The 25544-nt window shown below is 42.5% G+C and overlaps 1 protein-coding gene across 1 annotated transcript in view; it reads right to left on the reverse strand.

Moving 5' to 3' along the window:
* Window positions 1–2056: 2056 nt before the first annotated feature.
* nalcn (sodium leak channel, non-selective) overlaps window positions 2057–25544 on the reverse strand; it is a 60683-nt gene continuing 37195 nt past the window's right edge. The window contains exons 16-44 of the mRNA XM_070837822.1: window positions 17251–17387; window positions 16325–16466; window positions 16027–16100; window positions 14707–14808; window positions 14530–14599; window positions 14259–14350; window positions 14023–14145; window positions 13696–13752; window positions 13051–13171; window positions 12824–12955; window positions 12303–12470; window positions 11500–11604; window positions 10905–11011; window positions 10691–10811; window positions 10474–10572; window positions 10066–10159; window positions 8218–8324; window positions 7929–8009; window positions 7700–7819; window positions 7514–7582; window positions 7255–7403; window positions 7009–7102; window positions 6457–6589; window positions 5257–5372; window positions 4239–4396; window positions 3601–3751; window positions 3308–3457; window positions 3057–3174; window positions 2057–2797 (exon numbers count right to left, since the gene is read on the reverse strand). Of these exons, the coding sequence (XP_070693923.1) occupies window positions 2655–2797; window positions 3057–3174; window positions 3308–3457; window positions 3601–3751; window positions 4239–4396; window positions 5257–5372; window positions 6457–6589; window positions 7009–7102; window positions 7255–7403; window positions 7514–7582; window positions 7700–7819; window positions 7929–8009; window positions 8218–8324; window positions 10066–10159; window positions 10474–10572; window positions 10691–10811; window positions 10905–11011; window positions 11500–11604; window positions 12303–12470; window positions 12824–12955; window positions 13051–13171; window positions 13696–13752; window positions 14023–14145; window positions 14259–14350; window positions 14530–14599; window positions 14707–14808; window positions 16027–16100; window positions 16325–16466; window positions 17251–17387 (3333 nt within the window). The 3' untranslated portion in view covers window positions 2057–2654. The remainder of the gene's footprint in view (window positions 2798–3056; window positions 3175–3307; window positions 3458–3600; window positions 3752–4238; window positions 4397–5256; window positions 5373–6456; window positions 6590–7008; window positions 7103–7254; window positions 7404–7513; window positions 7583–7699; window positions 7820–7928; window positions 8010–8217; window positions 8325–10065; window positions 10160–10473; window positions 10573–10690; window positions 10812–10904; window positions 11012–11499; window positions 11605–12302; window positions 12471–12823; window positions 12956–13050; window positions 13172–13695; window positions 13753–14022; window positions 14146–14258; window positions 14351–14529; window positions 14600–14706; window positions 14809–16026; window positions 16101–16324; window positions 16467–17250; window positions 17388–25544) is intronic.

Genomic DNA, 25544 nt, shown 5'->3' on the forward strand with positions numbered 1-25544 from the left:
CGTGTGTGTGTGTGTGTGTGTGTGTGTGTGTGTGTGTGTGTGTGTGTGTGTGTGTGTGTGTGTGTGTGTGTGTGGTGGTGGCATTTTCTCCTCTATCTGATGCTGCAGCTGCTGCCAGGGTTTGAAGGCAACTTCTCAACAGGAGGGGACCAAACCATCAAAGCCATCATGTACTTTAATTACAGGTAATCTCAACTTAGGCTCTCCCACTCCCTCTGCTCTTAAGAACTTCCTCCTCAATTACTGAAGTGCTTCAATTAGTGCCCTAAATAAGCAGTGGACATGCACAGGGGAGAGATGGGCAAATTACAATAGAGAGGGTAAAAACAACAGGCCCTGTAAGAGCCAGTGTGATCCAGAGGCAATTAAAAGACAAAAAAGTGTTCTACCACGCAGGGCGAAAATGAGAAAAAAGAGAAAAGCCCTTTGATGAGCTAGTTCTGAGCTAAGTGAGGCTTAAGAGGCGATGGTTGAGAAGAAGAAAAAAATGAGAAAAGAGAAATTAGAGACATTTGATTGGCAAGAGGGCTGATGTCACACTGTTTCCCTACAGGACCATATGTCGGGGGGAGCACTCAGTCATCGAGAGACTGGAATGTGTGAGTAAGTAATGATTTCTATAGAGCAAGTAGGCGTCCCACAGGCAGCCGATTCTCTATACCCTCTCTGCTTTGCCTCACATTCATTATTCAGCCAACCCCACATACACTCCATCAACTGTGAAACTTACTGGGCTTTTTGAATGGACAAGAAGACCCTGTCTCTTCTAATGGGCTAATTCCGTATCTAACAAGGCCCCTTGTTAAGGGAAAATGCTTTAGCTGCAGCCGGCAGTTGAGCGCATTAGTCAATTAGCTCAAATCTAACTCGGAGTGATTGTCTGATGAGTTAACTAGAAAGAAGTACATAATCAAGGAACACAAGAGGATAAAATGAGAGGCTAATCCACATACCTCTATGTTTTGTGAGTGGGTGTATGTGTACTCACAGTGGCTGTGTAAAGGATCAACTACATTTCATTCTGTGGAAAGCAGACTCACGCTGACCTGGATGGCTGGTTAGAAACTGAGCTCATCTAGATCCACAGCAAGCCGCTCATGGCAGACGACAGGACTGTCATCATCGGTCATCTCTGTGAAATGGAGAAAGTGCCAGGCACCGATAAGCACTGACTCAACAGAGAGCAGGCTAAAGAGGAGGAAAACAACTGCACAATATATCATAGTCAGAAGTAACAGGGCTGCACCACAGCCTCAGAACTGAGTCAAGTCTCCTTCGGTCACTGTCATGCATAGGAAGAAATGGAAACAACAAAGTTGGCACCACACAGTCAAAAAGAAATACTCAACAGCTTATCAGAGCAGCTCAGCGTGTAACCAGGAGATGGCAGTGTTATCCAGACAGGGGATGGAGACTGCACTGAGTGTTTGATCTGAGCAGATGTGTGTGAGGAGAATCATTAAACAGCATATGTCCACTCACTTACCCCCTTCGTTAGTCTAATCCCATGCTTTGTTTGTTTTTTTTTTTTACTCATAGACGAGTAATTAAATTCCTCATAAATTGAATTGAATTACTTAGCTGACTTTCTAAAGGGAAATACAGGTAAGTAATACAGGCTATACATTCACATACGATATTATATACATTTTATTTCTCATGACCAGGTTTTAATCTGAAATATTCAAAATCACCATATTTGGAGGTGCATGGTTGTTGGACAGGGAGGATGTGCTTCTTTATAATTAATATTTCTAACATTATGTATATGAATATATTTGGGGGAAATGTTCTTACGGATTTTAAATTCTCTTATTGTGATGTGGTGTGGAAATGTTTGCTCAAACTATGATTGTAAAGAAAATGAAATCTGACAATTCTTTTTGCTCGTAAATGCCTAAGCAGTGTAGGCCTTTATTAGAGTAACCAAGTAATTGATAAAGCTAAGGATTTATAATAATTTACAAAATATTTCATGTTTTAATTCCACACAAATACATGAGATAGATTTAACTTTAAAGTACATTCACAGTCATAAATCTAAAAGTTTCTTTCATTTGCTTGTTCTACCAACAAGAACAAGGGGCCTGGTTTAAGTATAAAGTGACGATATGAAAATCGGTATTCATACGATAAATACTGAAGACATGATCGGACACACGGACTAAAACAGAAGAACAGAGACAAAGCATCGACATGAAAGGACGTCACAGATTATTGTAGCCGTGTCAACACAATTAGCGGTTTTGTGTGTTGGCATGAAGCAGAACAGTGGAAAACACATACGGCAGCAGCCTGTTGCTTCACGTCGTTTATGTCGTTTGCTGCACAGTCTGCTGTAACACCATATATGCCTGCATAGAAAAACTCAGTAATAATAACGAGTTGAAATCACAGAGGAAAAGTAACACTCATACCAGAGGCATGAACTCATCACTGCAAAACGGCTGCTCAACAACTGTCTCATCGATAACCTGCACGCACAGCTTAATGTACTGAACAGTTCTGAACCTGGAGGTTAGAAAAAGAGGTTAGAAAAGCGTTGTTTTCATCGATCAGGGGAGAGCACGAGGAATGCGAGACAACTTGGAGTCAGCCAGCAAGCTTCCCAGCTCATCTGCAAAAAAACGGCGTGATGTGCCGCGCCTCGATCTCTAAATGTCGATGAGGTCGTCGCCGCTCTCGTCGCTCTCCACAGTGAGCTGGCGGGTCCACCACTTCTTTACCTCTGACCCCGAGGAAGCCTCGTCGTTGACAGGGTTCATCTTACACACCATGGACTTGACACTTGTGCGACCTGACACAACACACACAAAGAACAGAGTTTTCACAGCCTGACTCTTTGTCACGCGAACCTGCACGTCTTCGCTTCTTCTTTGCCTCTTGCCAGGCTGCTTTTGTAAATAAAATGAGGTCACATTAAGCCCTGGTTTTCCACGGCAGAGCAATACACTTGAGTAAAGATTTGTTCCAGTGGAAAATCACTTTTAAAAGAACATCCTCTAGAGAATTGTTCCACTTGCAACAGTGACAGTGTACAGAGCATAGCTACACACCTGCAGGTAGCCGCCACTGTCCCAGCTTCCTCTGTGGTCTCCCCAGGTCTGAAGAGTCCTGCCTGTAGCCTCCTCTGTCTGACAACGTGGGGCTCAGTAGCTGCTGGAGACCACTCATCTAAACAAAGAGTATATCCTTTGTTTTACCAGTGCAAGTGCACACCTGCAGATTATATGATGTGCTTGCTATATATCAAGCTGTGAGCATGTGTGAGTGTGTATGCAGTGCTGGTATGGATGCGGGGCTTTACCTCAGGCTGCGAAGGGTTGTCTGGGTTGTTAGTATTGTGGTCCTCACTTGGCAAGGTGGTTTCTATGCTGGGCGGGTTGAGGAAGCGGTTCAGCTCCTGCTGCTGGCTCTCTCTGAGGCTGTGGATGATGCTACAGGACTGCTGCTGTTTCTGCAAGTGCACACGGACACATGTGGTCAGCGTGCGGTATTGTAGTGTGCCGAGACATACGGAACAAGTGTCTCTGTAAAATACTCTGGGAATCGGTGTGCCTTCATGAGGCATGTTTGTGTGTTTTCTGTGGTGAGACTAACCGCGCGGATGCGTTTGAGGCACTTCTTGAGCCACATGCGTATGGTCTGTTTGGCAACCTCTTCTTCAATGGTGTACTCCAACTGTTCCCTGGCCAACAGCTCCTCCAGCTGGAGAGACTTTCTAATGTCCACTGAGCGATACGACAGCATGCTGTATGATTGCACACACACACACACAGAATCACACACACACACACACACGTTCAACAAATCCCATACACAGAGACACACAGCCAAAAGAGGGACATATTTAGTGGAATATTAATCTGGTCTCTTAAAATCAAAAAATATCAGAGCTTTAAAGCAAAAATACACTACTTACACAAGTAAAGCTGTACAAGTCAGCAGCCGCACTAAACCTTATAAACCTAATGGAAGTTTAAAGACCTCTAAACCCTGAAATAACAGGATGTGGTGACTATGAGATCCCACATTATTTGTTTTCAAATAGCAGGAGACAAGGTATTGAGGACGCTCTCAACTTCTCTTTAGAATCAGGTTTTCTATTTGCTACCCCCTGTGCAGAGGTTTCACTTCCTCCAGTGACGATTCCTTGGGCCATAATTTCAGTTGGACAGAAAGGGAAAAATATCTTCCCTAGTTGAGATACTAAATTCAAATGGATGTTTCATGGTCACCTGAGCACATCGTGGAAGGTCACATCCCCTCCACTATGCAGTCGCTCCATCTCATAGCACATGTGTTTAAACAGCAACTTGTCTTTGTCCAGGTCCACTTCCAGCCTGCCTCGGAGGAGACGGAGCAGAAACTTCACCCTGGATGTTGGGATTACACCCTGAGGAATCAGCCATGGAAGGAACAGTTATTCATGAAGGAGCAGCCTGACTGACGTCTATGATATTAACACTCATGCCTTCTTTTTTAATTCTTCAAGACCTTTATTGAAGACCGTAGTTTTTTTAATCAGTTTTTTGAACAAACTAGAACTGAATCCTCTTACTGCCCTTGTTGTAATCAATAATGAGTCTAATATACCAAATTCAAAACACGAGGCTGTAGCTTTTCTCTACTCTGTTTGCTTATTATTTTCAAGAGTGATTCGGCTCAAATCTCACACAGCAGACATGAATTATGACTTAATGTGCAGCTTAACACTTAATTCACCTGAAGAAGAGCCCTCAAAAGCTTTGCAAAAACTTTGGGAAAGAATAATCTTCACTTATATCTACGTGCTTTCTTTTCAGCCTGAGAGTAAAAAACCCTTAATGACCCTTTTTCTATTTTTTGGGCTGGGTGGGTGGGAGTAGGGAGAAGAGCCTTGGGTTTGATATGAGAGGTCAGACCACAGGGTTGGCGTGGGATCGTATATATATATACATACATGTATGTATATGTGCTGTAGGTAATATACATTGTTCTGTATGTTATAACTGTACTTGCACAAAAGATTTAAAAGAAAAGCCACAGTCCATCTGGGTGACATCATGGATAAATGGGATGTGGGTCTACATTTTTAATCCACTGTTCTACTTTTACTCCTATTACCCAGTGCCATACTTCATTCCCCTCAGCCCTTCTCATTAGCACTCATCCGCCTTTTATCTTCTCCATATTATCCTTTGCTCACAGACGTATGATCGTCATCCTCTCCCCTCTGCTGTGCCCTCATCCTCTCTCCTACTGCTGATTTCTCACCTCCCGTTTGTCATCCACCATGTTCCAGATGATTTGGAAGTGCCTCAGGTCATTATAGCTCAGCAGCTGGTCCTCCTCGGTGGAGTAGAACAGAGAAAAGTTCTCCACGATGATGGCTGCAGCAATGCCAAGAGATATTAATACAGCTGCAATTATTCCGTAATAGCAACATCTATGAAGTTTTCATTTTAATATGCATCAATCATTGTTTGTATGGCAAAGTTGTTCTGCTGTCCTTTAGACTTCTAAATATTTATTTTACGGTGCCATGAATAAACAGTGCAGGCTTCTGGGAGACTGAATGAATCATACCACAATAATGGGTTAAGTGAGACCCCAACCGTTATAATAATGAATCCCATTAAATCTCACTCTCATGAGTTCAAGTAAGAGGGCTATAGCTCTGATGTTATTTTTCCACTCTGTCCTCTAGTTTACTTTTATTCAACAGTGACTCTTGCTCTTGTTTTCATACATTGCTTCTTTTGTATGTGTGAATTTAAACCCTGATTTGTTCCATAAAGAGTGTTATTTGCGAAAGGTCAGTGGTGCCTCTCACAATATAATAAGTATCTGTGGTTTATGCTTCACCGTCTGTGTCTTTCCGGACAAAATTACAGCCTATACAAATATGAATGATGAAGATAAAGACCACACAACCAGAGAACACACAATGTAGATCACATTTAAGTAGAGAGATGGTTTGCTTCTTATCTAAAACTCGTGCTCGTTTTGATTCTGCTGCAACTCCTTCCCTTTTTTTCTGCCATGTCATTCTACCTCTCGCGCTCTTCTTATATGGTGGCCTCTGACATGTGAAGGAGTATGATTATTGTGCTGATAATACGCTGTAATAAACTCTCTGCCGTGTCTTTGGAGAGATGTCAAAATGACACTTAAGTGTGCTTTATGAGCTCTGCGGTCTTGTGTAACATGAGGCAGAAATTGAATAGAGGCCTTGTTGTTGTCAAAGCACAAGCTTGGCATCCTTTCAAGTGGCTTTTATGCATGTGCACCTGTTTTTGTCACCAAGGATGTTGCATTTATATTAATTCCCTTGAAAGTTTGCCTGAGCCTTACTTAAAGTGTTACCCTAAAAATGTGATGGGTTACCTTCTGTCCCCAAACTGAAGGTGAGCCTCCCATAATGAAACTGTGTAAACCAAGATGTGGTCCCCACAAATAGAGCTTAACACTGACCTACAAGTAGATTGAGCATGATGTAGGCTATGATGACATAGAAAGAGCAGAAGTAGATAAGTGCTCCAGCATAGTTGCCACAGTCAGTCTCCCAGTAGCGATGTTTGTCCGGGGTGCAGAATGGGGCCTGAACCTGGGGACAGGAAAAATTCATATACATAATTTGCATCCATGAATGAGGCACTAACATATATCATAACATATCATGACACACTAAAGGGTCAGTTCATCTGGGAATAAAAAAAAAGTTACTTATATTTAGCCATGTCAGCAGTTTTACTGGGGACATTTCTTTGCTCGAAAGTGGTTCTAATGAAATCTGCTGACAAACAGGGCGGAACTGAACAAAGTGTTAATTTCGCCGTGAGCACCGCAAACAAAAATCCATTTATTCGCCTCCATTGTACAGAGGCAGGGGCTGAAAATTGAGGTGAAGCGACCCTTTCAACAAAACACACAATGTAAACAATATACAGTATTTGTCCAGATTGGGGATTGATGATCTGCTCTTTTGTCTGCAGGAATGTGCGTTTGACCTGCAGCCCATCTTACCATGCAGTCGTGCATGATTTTATTCCAATCTTCCCCTGTGACAATACGGAACAGAACAGTGATAGCCTTGCCGGCTGTGGAGAAGTTGGCATGCCTGCGATTAGGGGAGACAAACAAAATCAGATAACTCCATAAAGATGTGTTTTACAGTATCTACTGCATACAGCCTGCAGTGCTCACCGGCAGGAACAAACCACATTATAAAAGGGTACGGGCTGGAGAATAAATAGAAGATATAATCCTTACCGGTTGATGTTCTCTCCATATTTGACAGTTCCAAAGAGAACTACGCCAGCAAATGCGTAGCAGAGGAGAAGTAGGAACATGCCCACAATGATGAAGAAGCTCTTGTACATGCTGACTACCACAGTCAACAGCAGCATCTTCAGGGTCACCTTTATTCATCACACACAGATGGAAGTCAGAAGCATATTTTGCTGTTACAATACACTTTTTTGGCAAAATGCAGTGAATTGAGAATGTTCTTGGACGCAAATGTACTCACATGCTTCCCACATATTGTGAAGAATCTGAAGACAATCACACATGTCCCCATCATGTAGGTATATGCATTCTAGAGGGGGAAACGATATAGTTGTTTGACTGGTATTAGCCAAAATTCAAAACACGTGATATTGATTTAATCAGAATTCCTAAAATGTTCCGTTATTTTGATATTAATTCATCTAACCGTTAAGGAAAAGTGCAGGACTATCCAGATGACACCCAGTGATGTGACCAGCAGGTCGTAGCGGTTTCGTCGGCTCTGCCAGTAACCAGCCGGAGACATGGCTATCAGCTTCATGGTCACCTGGGTAACAGCAGCAGCAAGTAACATCAGACGGACGTCTGTACCCAAAGGAGGCAACCAAAGTGAAACCTTGAAACTGATGAATGAGTAGACAGGAGAACAGGCTCACCTCTAGTACAAAGATTAAAGTGAAGACAACCGACATGGTGGCAAGAGGAAATGTTGCATTGCGTTCGTCGCCTACGTCCCACTGGAGAAGAGCAAATTCACATATGTGTCAAATAAATCAATAAATAAATATGTAAGTCACTTCACACGTTTACATTTATAAGCATATTCCAATTTAAAAATAATATAAATCAATTCATTGTACTTGTAAAAGAAATAAGCCACAGGAGATACACAAAAAAAAATAAATAAGACGCATACATACATGAAATAACATGATGCAGCTTTACCTTGACTGACAGCAGCACTGACTGTGCCAACACCAGCACAGCAATGCCCCGTTTGAAGAAGGGATGCTGAGTAATGTCATACATCTTGGCCCGGAAACCCCCGTTTTCTGCCAGACAGATTGAGAAACAGATACGTATTGATGCCAAAATGTCTCTGTGGAAATCGTTGAACGTTTTCATAAAGTCAGATGGGTCCTTTCTGATACATCAGTGATCAAATTTGAATGTCTGAACTGTCTGTAGCAGTCAGCTGAGGCTGGAATCTGTGGTAGTATCTCTTACTGTCCTGCAGATGGCACCAATGGACTGCTTAGGTGTTCCTATCAGTGTGATCACAGCTAAATGCCTAACCCCACCCCTACCCTACACCTCACTCTAACATTAACCTTAAAACCAAGTCTTAACCTTAAAAGAGTCCTCTGAAGGTGTGATTAACAGCCAAAATGTCCTCACTTCGCAAAAAACGTCCTCACTCTGTTAATAGCAATAGCAATTGCTCATAGCAAGTAGAACTACACACACACACACACACACACACACACAGGTAGACGTATTTATGTCCCGATAAGGCAGGACACTAACACTGATAGTGCAAACGTGCGCTGACTTTACAAGTTTTGCATATTGCGCAGTGAGAGTGTTGTAACATCACTGGCTTCAAAAAGAGACTCAGTATTTCAGAGTCTCATTAAACAAAAATTAAACTTGGCTCCCAGGAGGACGGCAACAGTGTATTTCTCCATTCACATGCACTTATCTTTTAAGCTCTTAAGTGGTTATTACACATCGCTGTATTCTAATTATGAATATGAAGAATGTTGTAATATTTTATCCTTATCACAAAAAAAAATCCTTGTTAGAACAGATCCTCGTTGTAAATCCCTGCTTCGCTGTCCCTGATGTCCACTTCAAAGCAGCCAGTTTAGTGTCTAATAAACATGAAATAGAAATGTAACATTAGTGCATCCCGTGGCACGCTCTGTGATTACATATGACAGCTGACCACAGAGACAATTTTTGCAAGTACTTTGAGCGGGACCGTGTGAGTAAAGGCCAAGTCAGTGCTGTAATGATCTGCCAGTAGTGAGTGAGTCGCGCCAGTGCCGAGGGCCTTTGGATGTGGATCAAAGTCAGGTTGATACTGCTGGTGTCAGCGGCACTGCTGACTAAAACTGAAGCCATTGATTTTCTGTTAGTTCTCAGCCTCAACTGTACTAACAGGCAATTTCCCACACTGCCTCCGAGGCACTCCAACTATTCTCACGACTCTAATCTCAAGCGGAAGAGCAACAGTGTAGATGTACAGTATAGCCACGGGGAATTGCGGTCAATAGCAGTATGATGATTGACTGCGTGTACAATGTAAGTAAACTCAACATTCAGCCAGTTACTGCTCGTCCATAAATGCAAATATATGGAGAAAGCTGGTAGTTTACTTCAACAGAGGTGTGAAAATTGGATACATTCAGAAAACACATCTTGCGTAGAAGGCTGTGACATGCATAATTCAGTGTCTGAGCCATTTGCGTTATCTGTCCTCTTATTCAGCTTTTTCATCACTGGGCTAGACATCATTTGGGTATCATGATGAATTCCTCAAGGCATCAATCCTCAATGAAAAATAAGGACTATTAAATATGGATTAATCTTGCAGGCGCTACTTAACAATGCACAGGCACACAGACACACACACACACACACAAGCACACACACGCCTCCTGATCAATCAGGGAATGGGGTAAAGACGTGACTTTCATAATGTTGTGCTTGATACTGATGCTTTGTATTACAGGATTCTTGCCAGAGCATTTGGCGTTTGGGTTTGTGCTCTATTTTGTGTGCGAGCACCTGGGCGAGGGGGCAGGTGGAGCGGCTGGGCTATTTTCAGTCGACTCTTCAGATCTTCCCATCTCCTCTGGTCCACTGTTAGGAGAGCAGTGCCCTGGTGGAGGGAGACAAAGCACTTAACAAACGCTTAAATCCTGGAGGAGGTGTTTTTGGTAGCCAGTCAGCAATTCACTGGTTCACTAGAATTTGGCCTTTACTGTCTATTTCTCTAGTCTCATTACTGCCATATAATGGTAAAAACACCACAAGGATCTTTAAATAGAAGGGAGCTGCATCTTCATGTGTGTGGTTCACTAGAATTTGGCCTTTACTGTCTATTTCTCTAGTCTCATTACTGCCATATAATAGTAAAAACACCACAAGGATCTTTAAATTGAAGGGGGCTGTATCTTCATGTGCGGCTCTTACCTTGTTCTCGTTGAAATTTGCAATGACGACGCCAACAAAGAGAGTGAGCCCGATCATGCATCCCAGAAACACAAAGACGTGGATGTAGATGCCGTGGATCTGCAAAAACAGAGGTATTTAAACCGTTGCAGGGTTCTTATGATGGATGACTCAGTAGTGAAAGAAAAAACACTTCAATGCAGGTGATGGAAAGGTAAAGTGAGGCCAGGATCAGTACCGGTCCAACGCGGTGAATAATGACATCTCGGACCTCCACCCAGCCTTTGAGTGACAGCACTTCAAACAGAGCCAACATGGCATTTCCCACATTGTCAAAGTTAAAATTACGAGGGTTGGCCCTGAGGAAGGACACAATGGATTTGTCAATCTCTGGCTTTAGAAGAACAATTCAAGCAAACAAATAACAAAAAAAACAAAACAAGCAGCTGTACCAGACTCTTGGAACCCAAAAACCAGGTTTCTTCTCTCCAGCCTTCAGTTTCAAGTTGAGGTTTTTGGAAACACTGACATTAATTCGGAATATACCGTGACAGTCGTCCTGTAAGAAACAACATACATCACAGCAATACAGAGACGGGTGCAACCGTTAGAGCAGCAATAACACAGGAAAAGAACAACTCAGACATTTCATTTGCTAGGCTATTTAATTCAATTCAATTCAATTTATTTACCTAAGCTTATTGTAAAGAATTTACACGCCAATTAAATTGAAGACAATTTATTATTTATATTAATTCACAATAAATATCAGCACGTTCCCACTAAACTAAGATTCTCCTTAGACGACCTGTTTGAGCATTATACTGTAAAAACATCTGTGAAGGATTTTCTATATAATGAATGGTCTGCTATGGCACAAGCTGAAAGAAGCAGAATGACTGTTGCCAAGAAAGTGGGATAAAAGGAAATACTGGATTATTGATTTGACTGAGGAAACCCCTTGTATCTATTCAGCCTGTGCTTCTCTGCGGGGAGTGTGGAATTGGAGGGGGAGGTTTAGTGAGGAGATTATGTTTCTTGCTGTACCCGTTTAAGGATATGGGGGTCGTTGCACTTGGCAAGCTTTCCGGCAAACAGTTGAACTCCGAAGCTCGCGAACACCAGCATTAGTGTGAGGAGCAGAATGGAAACCTGCAGGAGAATCAATCAAGAGTTTAAGGCAGACGGTTCAACATTATCCAAGCCTGTGAGATTAGAGAGCAAACTAAGGAAGCCGAGGAAAATCCAGGTCAGACCAAGAGAGAATAAGTAACTATTGCAAGCTTCGGATAACATAATAAAATCTGTAGCGGGCAAAGCAAAAGGTAAGCAAGAATGTAATAACAACAAGAGCACAATCCAATAAAGATGAGTAAGATACCGTAGTGCACAAGCCCTGGTTGTATTTTTCCTTGTTTTAAGCCATGCACTATAAATCGTGATTACTGCCAACCCTTTTCCAAAGCCTATTAAGCAAATTATGTTTAATGTTAACATGCCCTGAAATGAAATGTAAACAAATAACCATCTACAAGATATGGAAAACACAGATAATAAGGGTTAATAATAGGTTTCTAATTATTTCCTTTCTCCAGAATAAGGTGGCTGGAGGTGAGCCAAACAGTGAGGAAAGACAGTTATCTGTATGTAGTGCACATCGAAAGGGACGAAAATTAATTCTATTTTCTAATTAATATAAAACCTTCTCTCAGTTGAGTAAATGTAATACGTAGTTCGCCCCAATATCGGAAATAAAGAATAACTTTAATGCTTGAAAGCTGTATTTAGTATTTGAACTATTCTACCTCACACAACTTGGTTAAAGGGTTTCTAAAATGCTGCCCACTGACCAGGAAAATCTCCTTGAATCCTTTCAGAACCTCCCGCACCACCTTCCTCATCTGGGGTACCAGCTTGAAGATCCTGAGCGGACGAAGGCAGCGCAGCATCATCAGCAGCTGAGCCCCAGACTCAGGAGGGACGTCAGGAGGCAGCCAGCACAGAAAGATCAGACTCACCTACGGGAGAGCCACAGAAGGGCAGCGGTGATTGTTAGAGGACATCGTTGCTTCGCAGCAACAACCGGTGCATTCCCTGTCATGTTCTACTTCAACACCACTAAACACGGACTAAATTAGACTTTTGCATCATCTGCATACAAATTAGAGGCAGATAAGAAATTGAGTTGTTTTAAAAAGCTAATAAATGATTATAGTGAGCTTTTTATAGCCATTTTCTACTATTCAAATAAGCCATGTGACATGTGACTGGTCTCTTTTCAGGGACTTTTTCCAGCGTGATTCATCCATTACGATAATATCACTTTCTGTGTTTAAGTGAAGCAGCCTTCAGATTGGATGAGATTCCTCACAAGATAGATGAAGATGTCCATGACTCCTCCAAAGTCTCTGATGACGGCGGTGGGGGTGAAAAACAGACCGTCGGCCATGATCTTCAGGTTGAGCTCGATGCTCATAAAGATCACAAACACATACTCCCCGATCTGAAACAGAGAGCGTGTGCGTAAGAACATCTGTCCAATCAGGTGCCCGCTCACTCGTTCGTTCGTTCAGCCATTCATCCATCTGCTCTCAATACCTGCAGCATGGGGACATACATGACCCTGGTGAAGGGTGATTCAAACATCATGGAGATGCAGGAGCAGATGGTTACCACAATCATAACCCAATCCAAATAGGTGACAAGGCCCAGAAGATCACTGCAGAGGCACACATATTAACACAGTCAGTTTTAGAATCTGCACAGAGAAGTAGTATATTCAGCGTAAGTAGGTCGAGAAAGCTATTCGATTTGGAAACCGGCAAAATACTCGAGGATAATTCAAGATAAAGAGATGGGTGCGGACAAAGAGAAAGGTAGGATACGTGAGGAGAGGTATCAAAAAGTGAGAGTGAATAAATCTGTGTGTGTGTGTGTGTGTGTGAGCAGACCAATCTGTTCTACAGCAGGTAGTCAGTAATAATCCCTCGGCACCAACAGTATCTGATACAAAGGGCTGCCGCTCACTTTAATAATCAGACTCTGTGCTCGGCTGAATTACAATCAGGTTGCATAATGGGTGAAATCTATTTCACAGCTCTTCACTTCACAATTTTCATTCCTTACCACAATTTTGGGAAGGCACAACAGGCAGATAATTAAGCCACAGAATTAATAAGTATTTCACGGTTGTAGAACCAACAGATCAATAGAGAGAAGAAATCAATAATTAATCACACTTACTACAGCTGGTGGTATTTGGTGTTCTTCACTGCTCCTGTTATGGGGTCAGTTTTGGACCTAGATATGTATTCATACAAATAGAATAAATTGCGAGTAGAAAAGTGACAGGAAATGCAAAAAAACAACCAAAAAGCAGCGTTTGTCCTTGGTGCTGATAAAACGTTGTAAAAATTGGTACAGTAACAGTGGTATAAATAAATAGATGGTGGGCGACTTCACTGCTGTCATCTTACAATTGCTGAAAGTCTCATGGCCCTAAAGACCATTCAGCCTAGAGGGGCTTGAAAACATTATCTTAACAATATGCAGATATAAAACTGATCTTACGCATTGAAGCGAGCTCGAACAATCATCCTGCAAAAGTTCCTGAAGCGGTGCTCCCGCCCCACGATGAAGAGAGGCTTATCAAAGTAAGGATGATTTTCTCTCAGTTCTTCCTCCTGGACTTTTCTGATCAACCAGATAAGCACAAAGATGGGACAAACACCAGTGGGCATGAGTGAAAAACCTGTTTTTTTTCTCAGAAATGTACCTAACAGGCAGGTGAATGTATGTGTTCATACCGTTTCATCTCAGCTTGCTCTTTCTTTTCTTGGATCATCTTGATCTCACTGTCCTCTCTCTGTGCGTTACGATAACGTACTGTACTGGAATGCTGGGGGGAAAAAAAAGAACAGCCAATGAAGTTAGAATACAATACAAGTTTTGCTGAATTTCTTGGATGTTTTCAGGAATATTGGTAGAATACATTAGTAACTAAAGCCTCGTTTAAACAGCTTTACCGAGAACATACAAGTACAATATTTTTGTCGGTATTCGTGTGTCTGTGCTCACATCCTGGGTGAGTGTTTCCAGCGACTTCCCCCTGCTGATCCTCTGGCTGGTGGAGCCATGTCTCAGAGATCTGCAGGCGCAAAGATTGCCAGGTATTACACAGAAGTGTTTAGGTACATAAGACTGCACAAGGTTGCATTTCTGTTTGCGTGTGTTTGTGTGCGTTCGCTGGCAGACCTGCGCTCTTGCCGTATGTGATGCTGGACACTGAGTATGGAGCGCTCTTTGGCTGGCTGGCCTTCAAAGGATCCACTTAGCATACGCTGTCTGGTGCAAGCCCTGGGAAAACACAAACACAGAAATGTTTTTTCTCTGCTCATGATCAATATAATGATTAAATTAAAGAATATTAGCGGGTGACATAACCAGCTGGCAATCACAACTCAGCCTGATCTGGCTGATCTTCCTGCCTAATAAGGTACTTGGTCTTTGTTATTCTGCACCGCGATCCAGACTATCATTTTGAACCAGTTTCCTATCATTCCTTTAGTCTGTATGTGTGTGTGTGTGTGTGTGTGTGTGTGTGACTCTGGGCGTTCCTGTGTGTTGGCTAACAGCAGAGCCATGTACCAGAACAGAGTTAATGACACTGTGGGCACCAGCAGTGTCTGTACTTCAATCATTTATGGAGACTCTGAGCGATTACTTGTTTATTGGCAGTAAGCATGCATGAGTGCCTGCGTATGCTGGACTGTGTGTATACTTGCCAATGTTGGTGCGACAGTGAGCCTAATTGTGTGTTTGTGTGGAAGATGGCAGGCCAGACAGAACGTGTTATGACTACTGATATGCTGTCTATCTTTCAGACTGACTGACTAAGGGAGTGGGGGGTGGTGGGGGTGGTGGTGGTGGAAGAGAGCGAGCCAGATTGGACACGGTGCCGGCGAGCTAATCTACACTTAGTGCCAGCTCTGCCATGCTGAACAGCAAATTATCCATTTACTTCACCGCGACAGTAAATGAGTCTGAAGAGGAGCTGTGTGTGTCTTTGTGTGTGTGTGTGTGTGTGTGTGTGTGGGGGGGACAAAAGGGAGAAGCATTAACAATACCAGAATGTTGTCACAGCAGAGATATGTCTAATATGCACACACGTTATTACCTTCACCCACACAAAGACTGGGATGTATTTCATGACTGTGGATGATGCATACTAAACACATCTAGCTGGGGTCTCCAAGAATGGCGTCAATCCAAAATCTCCTGATTAATAACAAAAGAACACAAACAGCTGCTGTTCGAAGGTGCAGGTCAAAAGACTACACAAGTGGGTAAGAGTGGGTAAGTGGTTTGGCTGAAAAACAAAATGTTTACATCTGGATTATATAAAACTGTTGTGTCAGCAGCATTTCAGTGACTAACTGTCATTGTGGAGCAGGCACAACACACACACTGAAGTATAGTGACCAATAAATCCAACCAAATTTTTAACCTAGATTTCCTCTGACCTGCCAATTACCGACACCATGCTTACTGGGGGGGGTTGTAGATGTGTCTTACCGTAGGATTTTATTGATAGTAGTTTCTTTCTCCAAGAGGTTACGGGCTCGGATACTAAATATTGACCTGCGAAGCTGAAAGAGCCCATAGTGAGAGTCCATTAGTTGGTTTGTTTAATCTTTTGTACCATCCAAAAACACTGCACGCGCACAACTGCAAACGTTAGAGACAATTTGCTGCTGCTACTGTACTTTTCATCGCCGTGGTTTCCCTTCCGTGTGTGTGTGTGTGTGTGTGTGAGAGAGAGAAAGGGAGAGACAGAAAGAGAGTGAGTGAGAGAATGAGTGTGTGAAAGTACCTTTTGGTCAATATACTTGTTGTCTTCAATGGCTGAGCGTTTGGAGTGGTCACAGGAGGAGGATGAAGCAGAGGGGAGACGCCGGAATAAACAACTGGTGTCCTGCTGCTGACGATCAATGAACTGCTTCATAAAACTCTCCCTAGAGTACACGACAAACAGCGCACACACCGATGTGATGAACTGCATTGCGTGTGTTACTACGCCAGAACTTCTCGGTGGTTCAGCAGTAAACTATGTCAGTGGAAGATCTTGCTGCAGCAGATGGGCTTGCAGAGGGGATTTCTGGGGGAAGTGAAGGACCCAGCTGTGCACTAATCAGCAACTAAATGATAAAATTGATTATGAGGTCCACTGTGTTGGACACAGTTCAGCTCTCTGGCTAAAACCTGCTCTCCTGCTAAGCTCTGCATAATGTGAACTGCACAATGTTATTGTTAACTATGTATTAGGAGCAAGTCTGAGGGATTTGTCCCTGATTCTTTCCTGTCTGGAAAATGGTGGCAACATCAAAACATTTATACTTTTAGTGCTTGTTATTGTGCTGCTTTCACGATAATCTGGCAATTACTACTCAATAAAACTTTGTTTTTGTTCCCCTTAATTCTCTATTGATGTAGTCTGTCTGTGCATGGTGGATATTGTAGCTCAATTTAATGACCCAATTTTTCTTCTAGTTGGGCCAAAAACATAACTCTTACTGGTGCTTGAAATATAAAATGGTTCACTTAGTACATGCCAACACAGTTTTTGACAAGATAGGCCTGTTTTTAGAGCAGCGATTTAATTATTTTTATCAAAATGGCTGAGGATGTTATACTGCAAAATGATTCTTAGACGCAACAGACATTTAGGTCAAAATATGTTTTTCAAAAAATATATGCAGTGTGAATTGACTCAGTGTGTGTCTGCCTGTGATTGCGTACCTGATCCTGGGCACGGTGAAATCAGATGGGAGCTTGGAGATCTTTACCATCTGAGGTCTGTTGGGGAACTTCTCAAAGATCCTAAGTCGCAGAGGGAGCTTCTCTTTGGTGTCAGCGTTGGCTTCACTTTGCTTGAGCTGAATAAGGGAGCAAGAGAGCGAGTTTAGGGACAGAACAGAGGAGCAAGACAAGATACAGTAAAAGGGGAAAGTCAGCAATACGATGAGAATGAAGAAGAGAAGGATTAAAATAGGATACAACAGGAAAGAAGGCCAGAGTTACTGTAGTTTGGGTGTGGAAAGGATTTTGAGAAGTGCATGAAGTTACCTTCATTTAGGGAGAAAAGGGACTAAGCCTGGTTTTGCAAGAGAAAACTGTGAATTGCAGAGGTTCTATTTAAGGACTTAGGAGAGAGTGCAGCGTTATCTTTCTGCCTGATGATGGCAGCAACACACCTACCTACGGCACACACAGCACATACAGGACAGACAACCACATTTAGGATGAAATCCCACTTACTTTTAGAAAATGAGAGAAGGCAACAAAAGAAAAAGGAAAGATTACTTTGGAGTGGTTAATGGAGAAAAGAAAAGGTAGCGACAGTTAGAATAATGTGCATGTGCGCAGGCCTCAGCGCTGTGGCGCAGGCTGACGAAATAAAAAGATGACAAAGGGAATGAAAGCAATTATTTCCATTTAATTACATATGGGGGAGGCTGATTGAAAATCCCTTGCAGGTATTCTGTGTCTGGGTGCCTGGAGATAACCCCTGATGCATTGCAGATTAGGCCTGGAAATGAACTGCATTTGGAGCAGTGGTGAATGGCAGCTTATCATTCAGAGCAGGAAACCGCTGTGAAACATATTGACTGGGCTTGGTGACTGTTTCTCTGTCAGTCATGCCGTTTGTCAGTCTGTCTACCAATGCAAACGTCCTGTCACACTGTTCATGTATTGGTATTTCTGTCTGCGCTTGTCTGACTGCAAGCACCCAAGTGACTGGAACAGCCCCTCGTATTTTAGGGATAACAGCCGCGGGAAGGATAGGCCTGACAAAGAAGGCAATGGAAATCTGTCTATCCATTTTCTTTTTCTAGCAGACTAAAGTGTGGGAGCTTCTTTTTTACCCTGAGTGGGTGAGTGGTGAGTGGCATACTGTGAAGACAGAATTATGCACCAGCATTTGCTTGCCTCGGCTTTCTGTCTACATTCTTAGTCAGTATCGGTATTCTAAGATAGAAACAGCACAGAAAGAGGCAGAGACAGAGGAAGACAGAGCATGAGACTAAAAGGAGCAAACGAGAGAAGTTGACAGGAGGAAATGAATGAGAAAATAGCATGAGACAAAACTTAAAGGATGATTACAAATAGACAACTGGGTTGTGGATCTAATGCGGCTCAATGCAACAAACAAAACGCCGTCTTATACTATATCTGCTTCAGCAGCATTGATTTGAAAATAAAAATATGTTGAGCAAAATAGTGAGCTTCTTTCTAGCGCTGCAGTTCTCGGGGTGAAACTTGTAGAAAGTGCTGCAGTCATCTCAAATAGTACCTGTACATTTGGTTGCTGAATTCCCGGCAAACACACACAAACAAAAATTCACAACCAAGCAAGCACGCATGCATGCGCGCCCACACACACACACACACACACACACAAACACAAACACACAGCAGAATTAATATGGACCCTACTGTTCCCAAAGGTCCTAATCAATTGGGCCAACTCAGCGAGATGTACAGTTTAGCCAAGGCTCTACACCCTTATCTGCAGCAGTATCCCATTACAGAGAAACTTTCTGTGCCATGTATTGTCCTTTGCTGCTCTTTGTGTTCTCATCTCTCTTTCTCCACCTCGCAAAAAGAATCTGTTCTTCTCCATCAAAGTGAGTATCTATCTACATCTCTTTATGTAAGACTGCCCCAGTCCCACCGCCCGCTTCCCCCACTGATCTCCCATTCTTCCTTCTTTTCTATTTTCCCAAAAGAGGAAAAAAAAAAAAGAGTGCTGCAGGGAGCGAAACAGACTTAGACATTCAAAAAGAATTGCTGTTAAAACCGTTTCTCATAACTAGTATAGTGTGAGTGATGCACACTTATTCATGCACTTCAATTTATCTGTTAATTTATTTATATGCTGCATCTGGGGACCCACCTACTGTGGAAATAAATAAGCAAAGGATGCACTGAATTTCATTTCAATTTACTCTGGGAAAACAGAGTCCACTCTATCATGCACCATTTAGATATTTTGTTTAATGAGGTGCTACCACACCTTATAGGAAATAATTTCCAGGAGGCCAGTGTTAGAATAAATGTTTCTCAGCGACAGTACCAAATGAACACTTCCTTTAATTACTGATGCTGTTCAGTAAAAGCTTTACCTGGTGAGTAGGTGCACTAGTAAGTGGCCATAGATCACTATAAACTGTACGTGCTAATACATTGGGCCTTCTATCCGGTCAATACTTAGGATCAATAAAGTGCAGATGGTCAAGCAAGAGTTCAAGAACAGAGCACGTTCTGGCAAAATCTATAAATCAATGGTTTTACGTGTTACTGCATCATGGAAGAGGAATCACTTTCTGCTATATCAAAGTGCATGTTACAATATATGTATTTATATGCACTTGGCATATTTCTTTCCGTCAGTGTACTTAATGCAGGTATAATCAATATTTCTGTATCAACAATGAATCACCTAACTCCTTGTAGCCTATGTGAAAGGTATCGCTTGTATTAATGAACCCTCACAGTGATCACTTGACTCTACTCTCTCACTCTCACTCTCCTCTTGGTTTCATCAAGCATCTTCGCGTCCTCAACCTCGTGGATTTGTTTTTTCTATTTTGGATAAGTCTCACCACTCTCATCAAGCTAAAAGGCCCCAAAACCCACTGTATAGCAACTATGCAGCAACAAATAGCAGACAGGCAACGTTGACTAGCCGGTGAACATGGCGGCGCATTAAACAGCAAGTTTGCCGTATCAAATTTATAGTGATATGTCAAGGTTGTGTTTACAGATTGCATCTGCTGCTTTTACATGACCAAAAAAATCATATATTCCAGTTGCAGTGTTAATGGAGGAGCACTATGCTTATTGAGTGCATGTGTGTATGTGTTAGTGTGTGTGTGTGTGTGTGTGTGCGTGTGCGTGTAAAACCAACATGTGCGTTATGTACGTTCCACCTGTGCGAGTGTGTGTCGGAGAAAATGTCTCTGTGGTCCTCTTTATGTCACAGTGAGTGGTTGATAAATCAAACTTACTGCCACGCTTTGCCACGGGTGAGATTTAGTGTATGGTGGCGCAACAATGGAGCCGAGACTAATGTGTTTTGCCTTGAGACTCATTCAGGTGACCTGCCACTGCTTCCCACTCCATTCAAGCCAATTTCAGGCTCGGCTGAGCTAGGGAGCTTTCCGTCCGGGATTTCCACAGCTTTCCTGACCAACGCTGAGAGAGGAAGAAAAACTAATGCTGACGATTAGCATTAGACCAAATTCAGCCATAGCCGTGGTCTAGTGGGAGCATGGGGGGGGGGAAGATAAAGTAGTCAGCATCAAAATGGCCTCAGATAAGCTTCTGAAGAGTCTAATACAGTATGGAGTGAAGACCAGCTGGGAGGAAAAGCATTTAAGCAAAAAAAAAAGCTCCTTTTTGATGGGACAAGTAAGTAAAAGTCATGTATAATGGCACTACTTAGTATTGCATTTAGTATTAATACCTCGTACAACAAGCATGATTGCATACAAGATGCTCAAGCTGTCATGAGAGCTTTATTTCATAGCTGCAGGACCAGCTACTAAGTTCCCTCCAAGGCAGCTCCCTGATGATAGCATGATGACATTTAACAGAATGACTAACCTATCTGGAGGTTGGACCCTCAATCTGATCATCAACGACTCACTGCTCTCTCACTGCAAGCAAACTTGTAAAACACCGATATGGCAGCATAAAAAATAACAATCTGTCATCTTTCTAAAGCTTTTTCCTGTTATTAGCACTAGTTACTGACTGACATGACTGTGAATACTTGTTTTATCTGTGTAATTCCGCTGATCAGTCCTGCCAAAGTGGCTCAGAGGCACGCAAACATAACAGTGTGAATATCCAGCCAGTTGAACAAGGTGGACTTGACGAACAGCCGCCCACAAAACCGCTGGCCACACACACACACACACACACACACACACACACACACACACACACACACACACACACACACACACACACACACACACACACACACTCTGCACTTGCATGTGGGAGGATGTGCGTAGAGTCATCTCCATTTTACCATTCAGATATCGGAGCCTGCCATTCACCAACAAACACCAGACAACAGCTGTGCATGTGTGACAATGTGTGTGTATGTGTGATCATTGGCTGCACATTTTAGTGTCAATACAACTCTGTGATCCATCATTCAGTCTGTTGGATACTTATTGGCACACCAGGATAAAAAAATAGTGTTTATATGTATGTACTGTATCTGTGTTTCACCGTTCCATCTATATGTTTCATCTATAATCTAGTATATATGTTGGTATACGTAGAGATCTCAAAGTGTGTGTGGTCGCTGTCATACATACTAACCTATTTGCACTCCACTTTTCCTCGCAGTCTTGGTTGGGTTCCCCCGGCCTTGGGCCAGTCCAGCCATAATACCCAGGGGTGGAAGAGCGGAAAGCGAGTTAGCAGGGTCACCCTCTACTTTCATTAGCTGGGTAATGAGCCATGTTGTGGAGCTGCTGTAAAGCCACACAACCTATAAACCTCTAATAGCAACCTCCAATAGCCAAAATGACTGCAGATAATATTAATACCATTACCGCAATATCCCAAACTATATAGTATATAATGTGCCTTTGGGTTCAGGTCTTGGGTTTTCCAGATATCCTTAAGCTTGTGGTTCAGGTTTATACCATTTTTCACTGCACTATCAATGACTTAACTAAGACATTCACTTGCTATTCTTTGCAGTAAGGGCTGAGCCATGGTGAACTAGCGGGCCACATTTTGCATTCATTTCAGTTCTTTGTTTTTGCAACATCTGTTTGCAGGAATGTTATACTTGAGTTTGAGTTTTAACCAAAACGTCCAGTAAAAAATTTGAGCAAAATGAATGTGTGATTGCAGCAAAGTGCCAACATAAAAAATAAATAAATAAATTACATTATTTGCCCTTCATACATGGGTAATGATGTGAATGTGTGTTAGTGTGTGTATATGTGTTCGTGCTAGTTTTAGAAAAAGGCAGAGGCACAAGGTCTTGAATGTCTTCCAATAGAAAACTGAAGGTGAAATTCAAAAGATAAGAAGGCATTGTATTAGGATTCTCCAAGGGGAGCGCTCCTCTCTTCTTTGCTCTCTCCATCTTCCTTGCCTTTCTTCTCCTCCACTAAATCCCCAAATAAGTCCTTGGTCCATTAAATCACGCAAATGGAGGACAGGCTTTTAGTTTAATTAATAAATAATGAAATCCTTGGTGGGAAGCCATAATACAATGACTCCATAACGCATTTGATCAAACTAAATTCTCCTTAACAAAATGTCCACTGTGGCACAGAGCAGACAGAATGCACATGTCCAGACACACCTCCCCATACAGTATGCACACACATCGACTTCAATATTGAGAAGAATCAGGTGCTTTTTGGAGAGAAGAGCTCCTATCGTGTCACTGTCGCCACGGCGACACTGTGTGTTCCTGTCACAGCTGTGGAACAGGGACACTTATCCTAAACCTCATTTATACCCAAAGCAAGGCTCCTTCTTCCCTCCCCTCCTGTTCTCCTTCCTCTCCCTCCCCTCCCATGTGTTTATCTATTCCTCCACCTCTATTGCTCACTCCATCTACCTCACCCACCTCCTTCCCCTCCCGTCTGATCTCTCGCAGTCACCGCCGGATCATACTCTGTTCGGCTGACACACATGAAACAAGAAGATGGAAGCAACTCAGCTGACGACCACATACTGTCACTGCCGTGCTTCTCTCCACGCCAACTTTGACAAGCCTGACACACTGGGGCCGCAATCTAATTACCTCTTTGTCACATCACACCCTCTGTCTTTGGTCTGTGGAACTCCCCACAGTGTTTCTTTTAAAGGATGTTCATCTGGCAGTGAGCCCTCCCTAACAACCGTCAAGCGTCTGTTAAACTGATAATATATTAGGGATCGGAGAGAGCAGTCATCCGTCGTGATTCATAATAACACAACTGATGCCCACATAGACCTCTATGGGGCAATGACACACACAATTACTGACACACACACACATCCGTTTGTCATGTCCAGCCATAAATCCTCGAACAACAACAAGTCAAAATCTAGCATGTGTGGGTCGCTTGCACTTCCTGGCAGTATGGTTAGATGGTACAAGCTGTGAAGCAAAACAGGCTGCTTTATCATTTCTGCAGTTTTTTAACTGATCAGATGGTGTGGTAATCTAAAAGTTTAATATTTACCATAAAATATTATCCTCAAGTGTGTGTGGAGGAAATCCTTTCCGTGGGCCATTGTGGGTCTGGCTCTAAAATAACAAAGGCCAGAGGCTTCTGATTACACACATGAGCAGACTACAATGGATCTGCCAACCCTTGAGAAATTACAAGGAGCATAGCCAGGCCGGAAAGTGAAAGGAATGCATTTGAATGAGTGTCCTTTCATGAACCAAATTTTGGAAATTGTTCTGCTTTGACTGGTTCATCTTCTCTTTCTGCTAAAACAGAACTAACCCGCTTTCCAGGCTTAAATTTGATTGGATTTTTATCATCAAGGTCCTCATAAAGAAGACCATGAGAGGTGTCACAAGCTAGTAAATTCTTTAAGATACAATCATTTTTGTCGAAATCCCCAGAATTTGTTTGAACGCTAAGCAGAAAACCAGTCTCACTGTCCACTCTTGTTGAAGTTGGTTTCGCCTGTAATCCCACCTCAAAGCGAAGTCACACCCTGGTGTACACCTGTACATCACTGCAGAGAGGTGAGAAAGTAAACCACTGGAGGTCAGCAAAAACAACATATTCAGAGTCAAGTGGCCCGTTACGGAACTGTAACCATGATGTGTACGATGTGGATTTATTCATCAGGTGAATAATAAACTTGTGGGAGCTTTCTGGTGAACAGACGAAGCAGCATTTGACTGCTTATAAAATATGATATGATCTCTCTCTTGTCAAACATCATGCATACTGTATCTTCAGTTACCTAATATCAGCTAATATACAGGCCTGGTCAATTTATTCACACCCAAGATGTGACACCACCATGTGAAATATAGTCCCGATCTCCCCCTCGGCTCCTGAGTTATGGGATTGAATAATAGCCAGAAAATTGTTTATTACATTATTTTGTCCAATTAGACATTTGTGAGAACATTTGTCATAGTTAGTGTATAAATTCACGAGTTATGACCAAAACTGTGTTTTGTGAGGTCACAGTGACCTTTGACCACCAAATTCGAATGAGTTCATCCGTCCAAGTGGACAGTTGTGACTGATGTAAAGACATTTCCTCCAGGAACGTTCTCCTAAAATATCACATTCCCGAGAACAGTACAGACCTGAGGTCAAAGTGACCTTGACCTTTGACCACCCAAAATTTAATCAGTTAATTCTTGAGTCAAATCGGAATTTTGTGCCAAATATTAAGACATTTTCTCAGACAGTTTCCTTAAATATTGCGTTCCAGAGAATCAGACGGACATACCGACAACCTGTAAACACAATGCCTCCTGCCACAGCTGCTGCTGGTGTGGAGGCATAAAAATGTCAAAGGAAAGAATACGAGGTGTCAGAGCTCGATGTGCAAATGATTCAAACGTCTGTTTGTCTGCATGCGTTACGTAAACAGACTGCACATGACGGTAAGGCAGCTTCGCTTTTTTAGCTTTTCTTCGTACTTGCACAAATTCCATGCACATTTCCCAAATCATGACTCATCTTCCTGGCTGGAGGACCCGTTTGTGTGAAAGTGAAAATGTATCAAACACGGAAAGAAATGCAAAAAAATGAGTGTGTACGCAAAAACGCACACAGATTTATCACCACTGACAAGTCATACCCACACACACACAGAGACACACACAAACACAAATTATCATCAACATCACTGCCCTTAGGGGTAAACACCTTTTTCTATTTGGTTGATATCTAGCGGCACAGGAACATTTTCCCCTTTCCATGTGCCTCCCCTTAGTTCTGCAGACATTACTTTGTGGGCAGGAATAATTTGTTGGATGGGGTGAGCCATCAGTCTCTCCCATCACAAAGCCCACCGACCTG

Source organism: Pempheris klunzingeri, chromosome 10, assembly GCF_042242105.1.
Source record: "Pempheris klunzingeri isolate RE-2024b chromosome 10, fPemKlu1.hap1, whole genome shotgun sequence".
Taxonomy (NCBI): Eukaryota; Metazoa; Chordata; class Actinopteri; order Acropomatiformes; family Pempheridae; genus Pempheris; species Pempheris klunzingeri.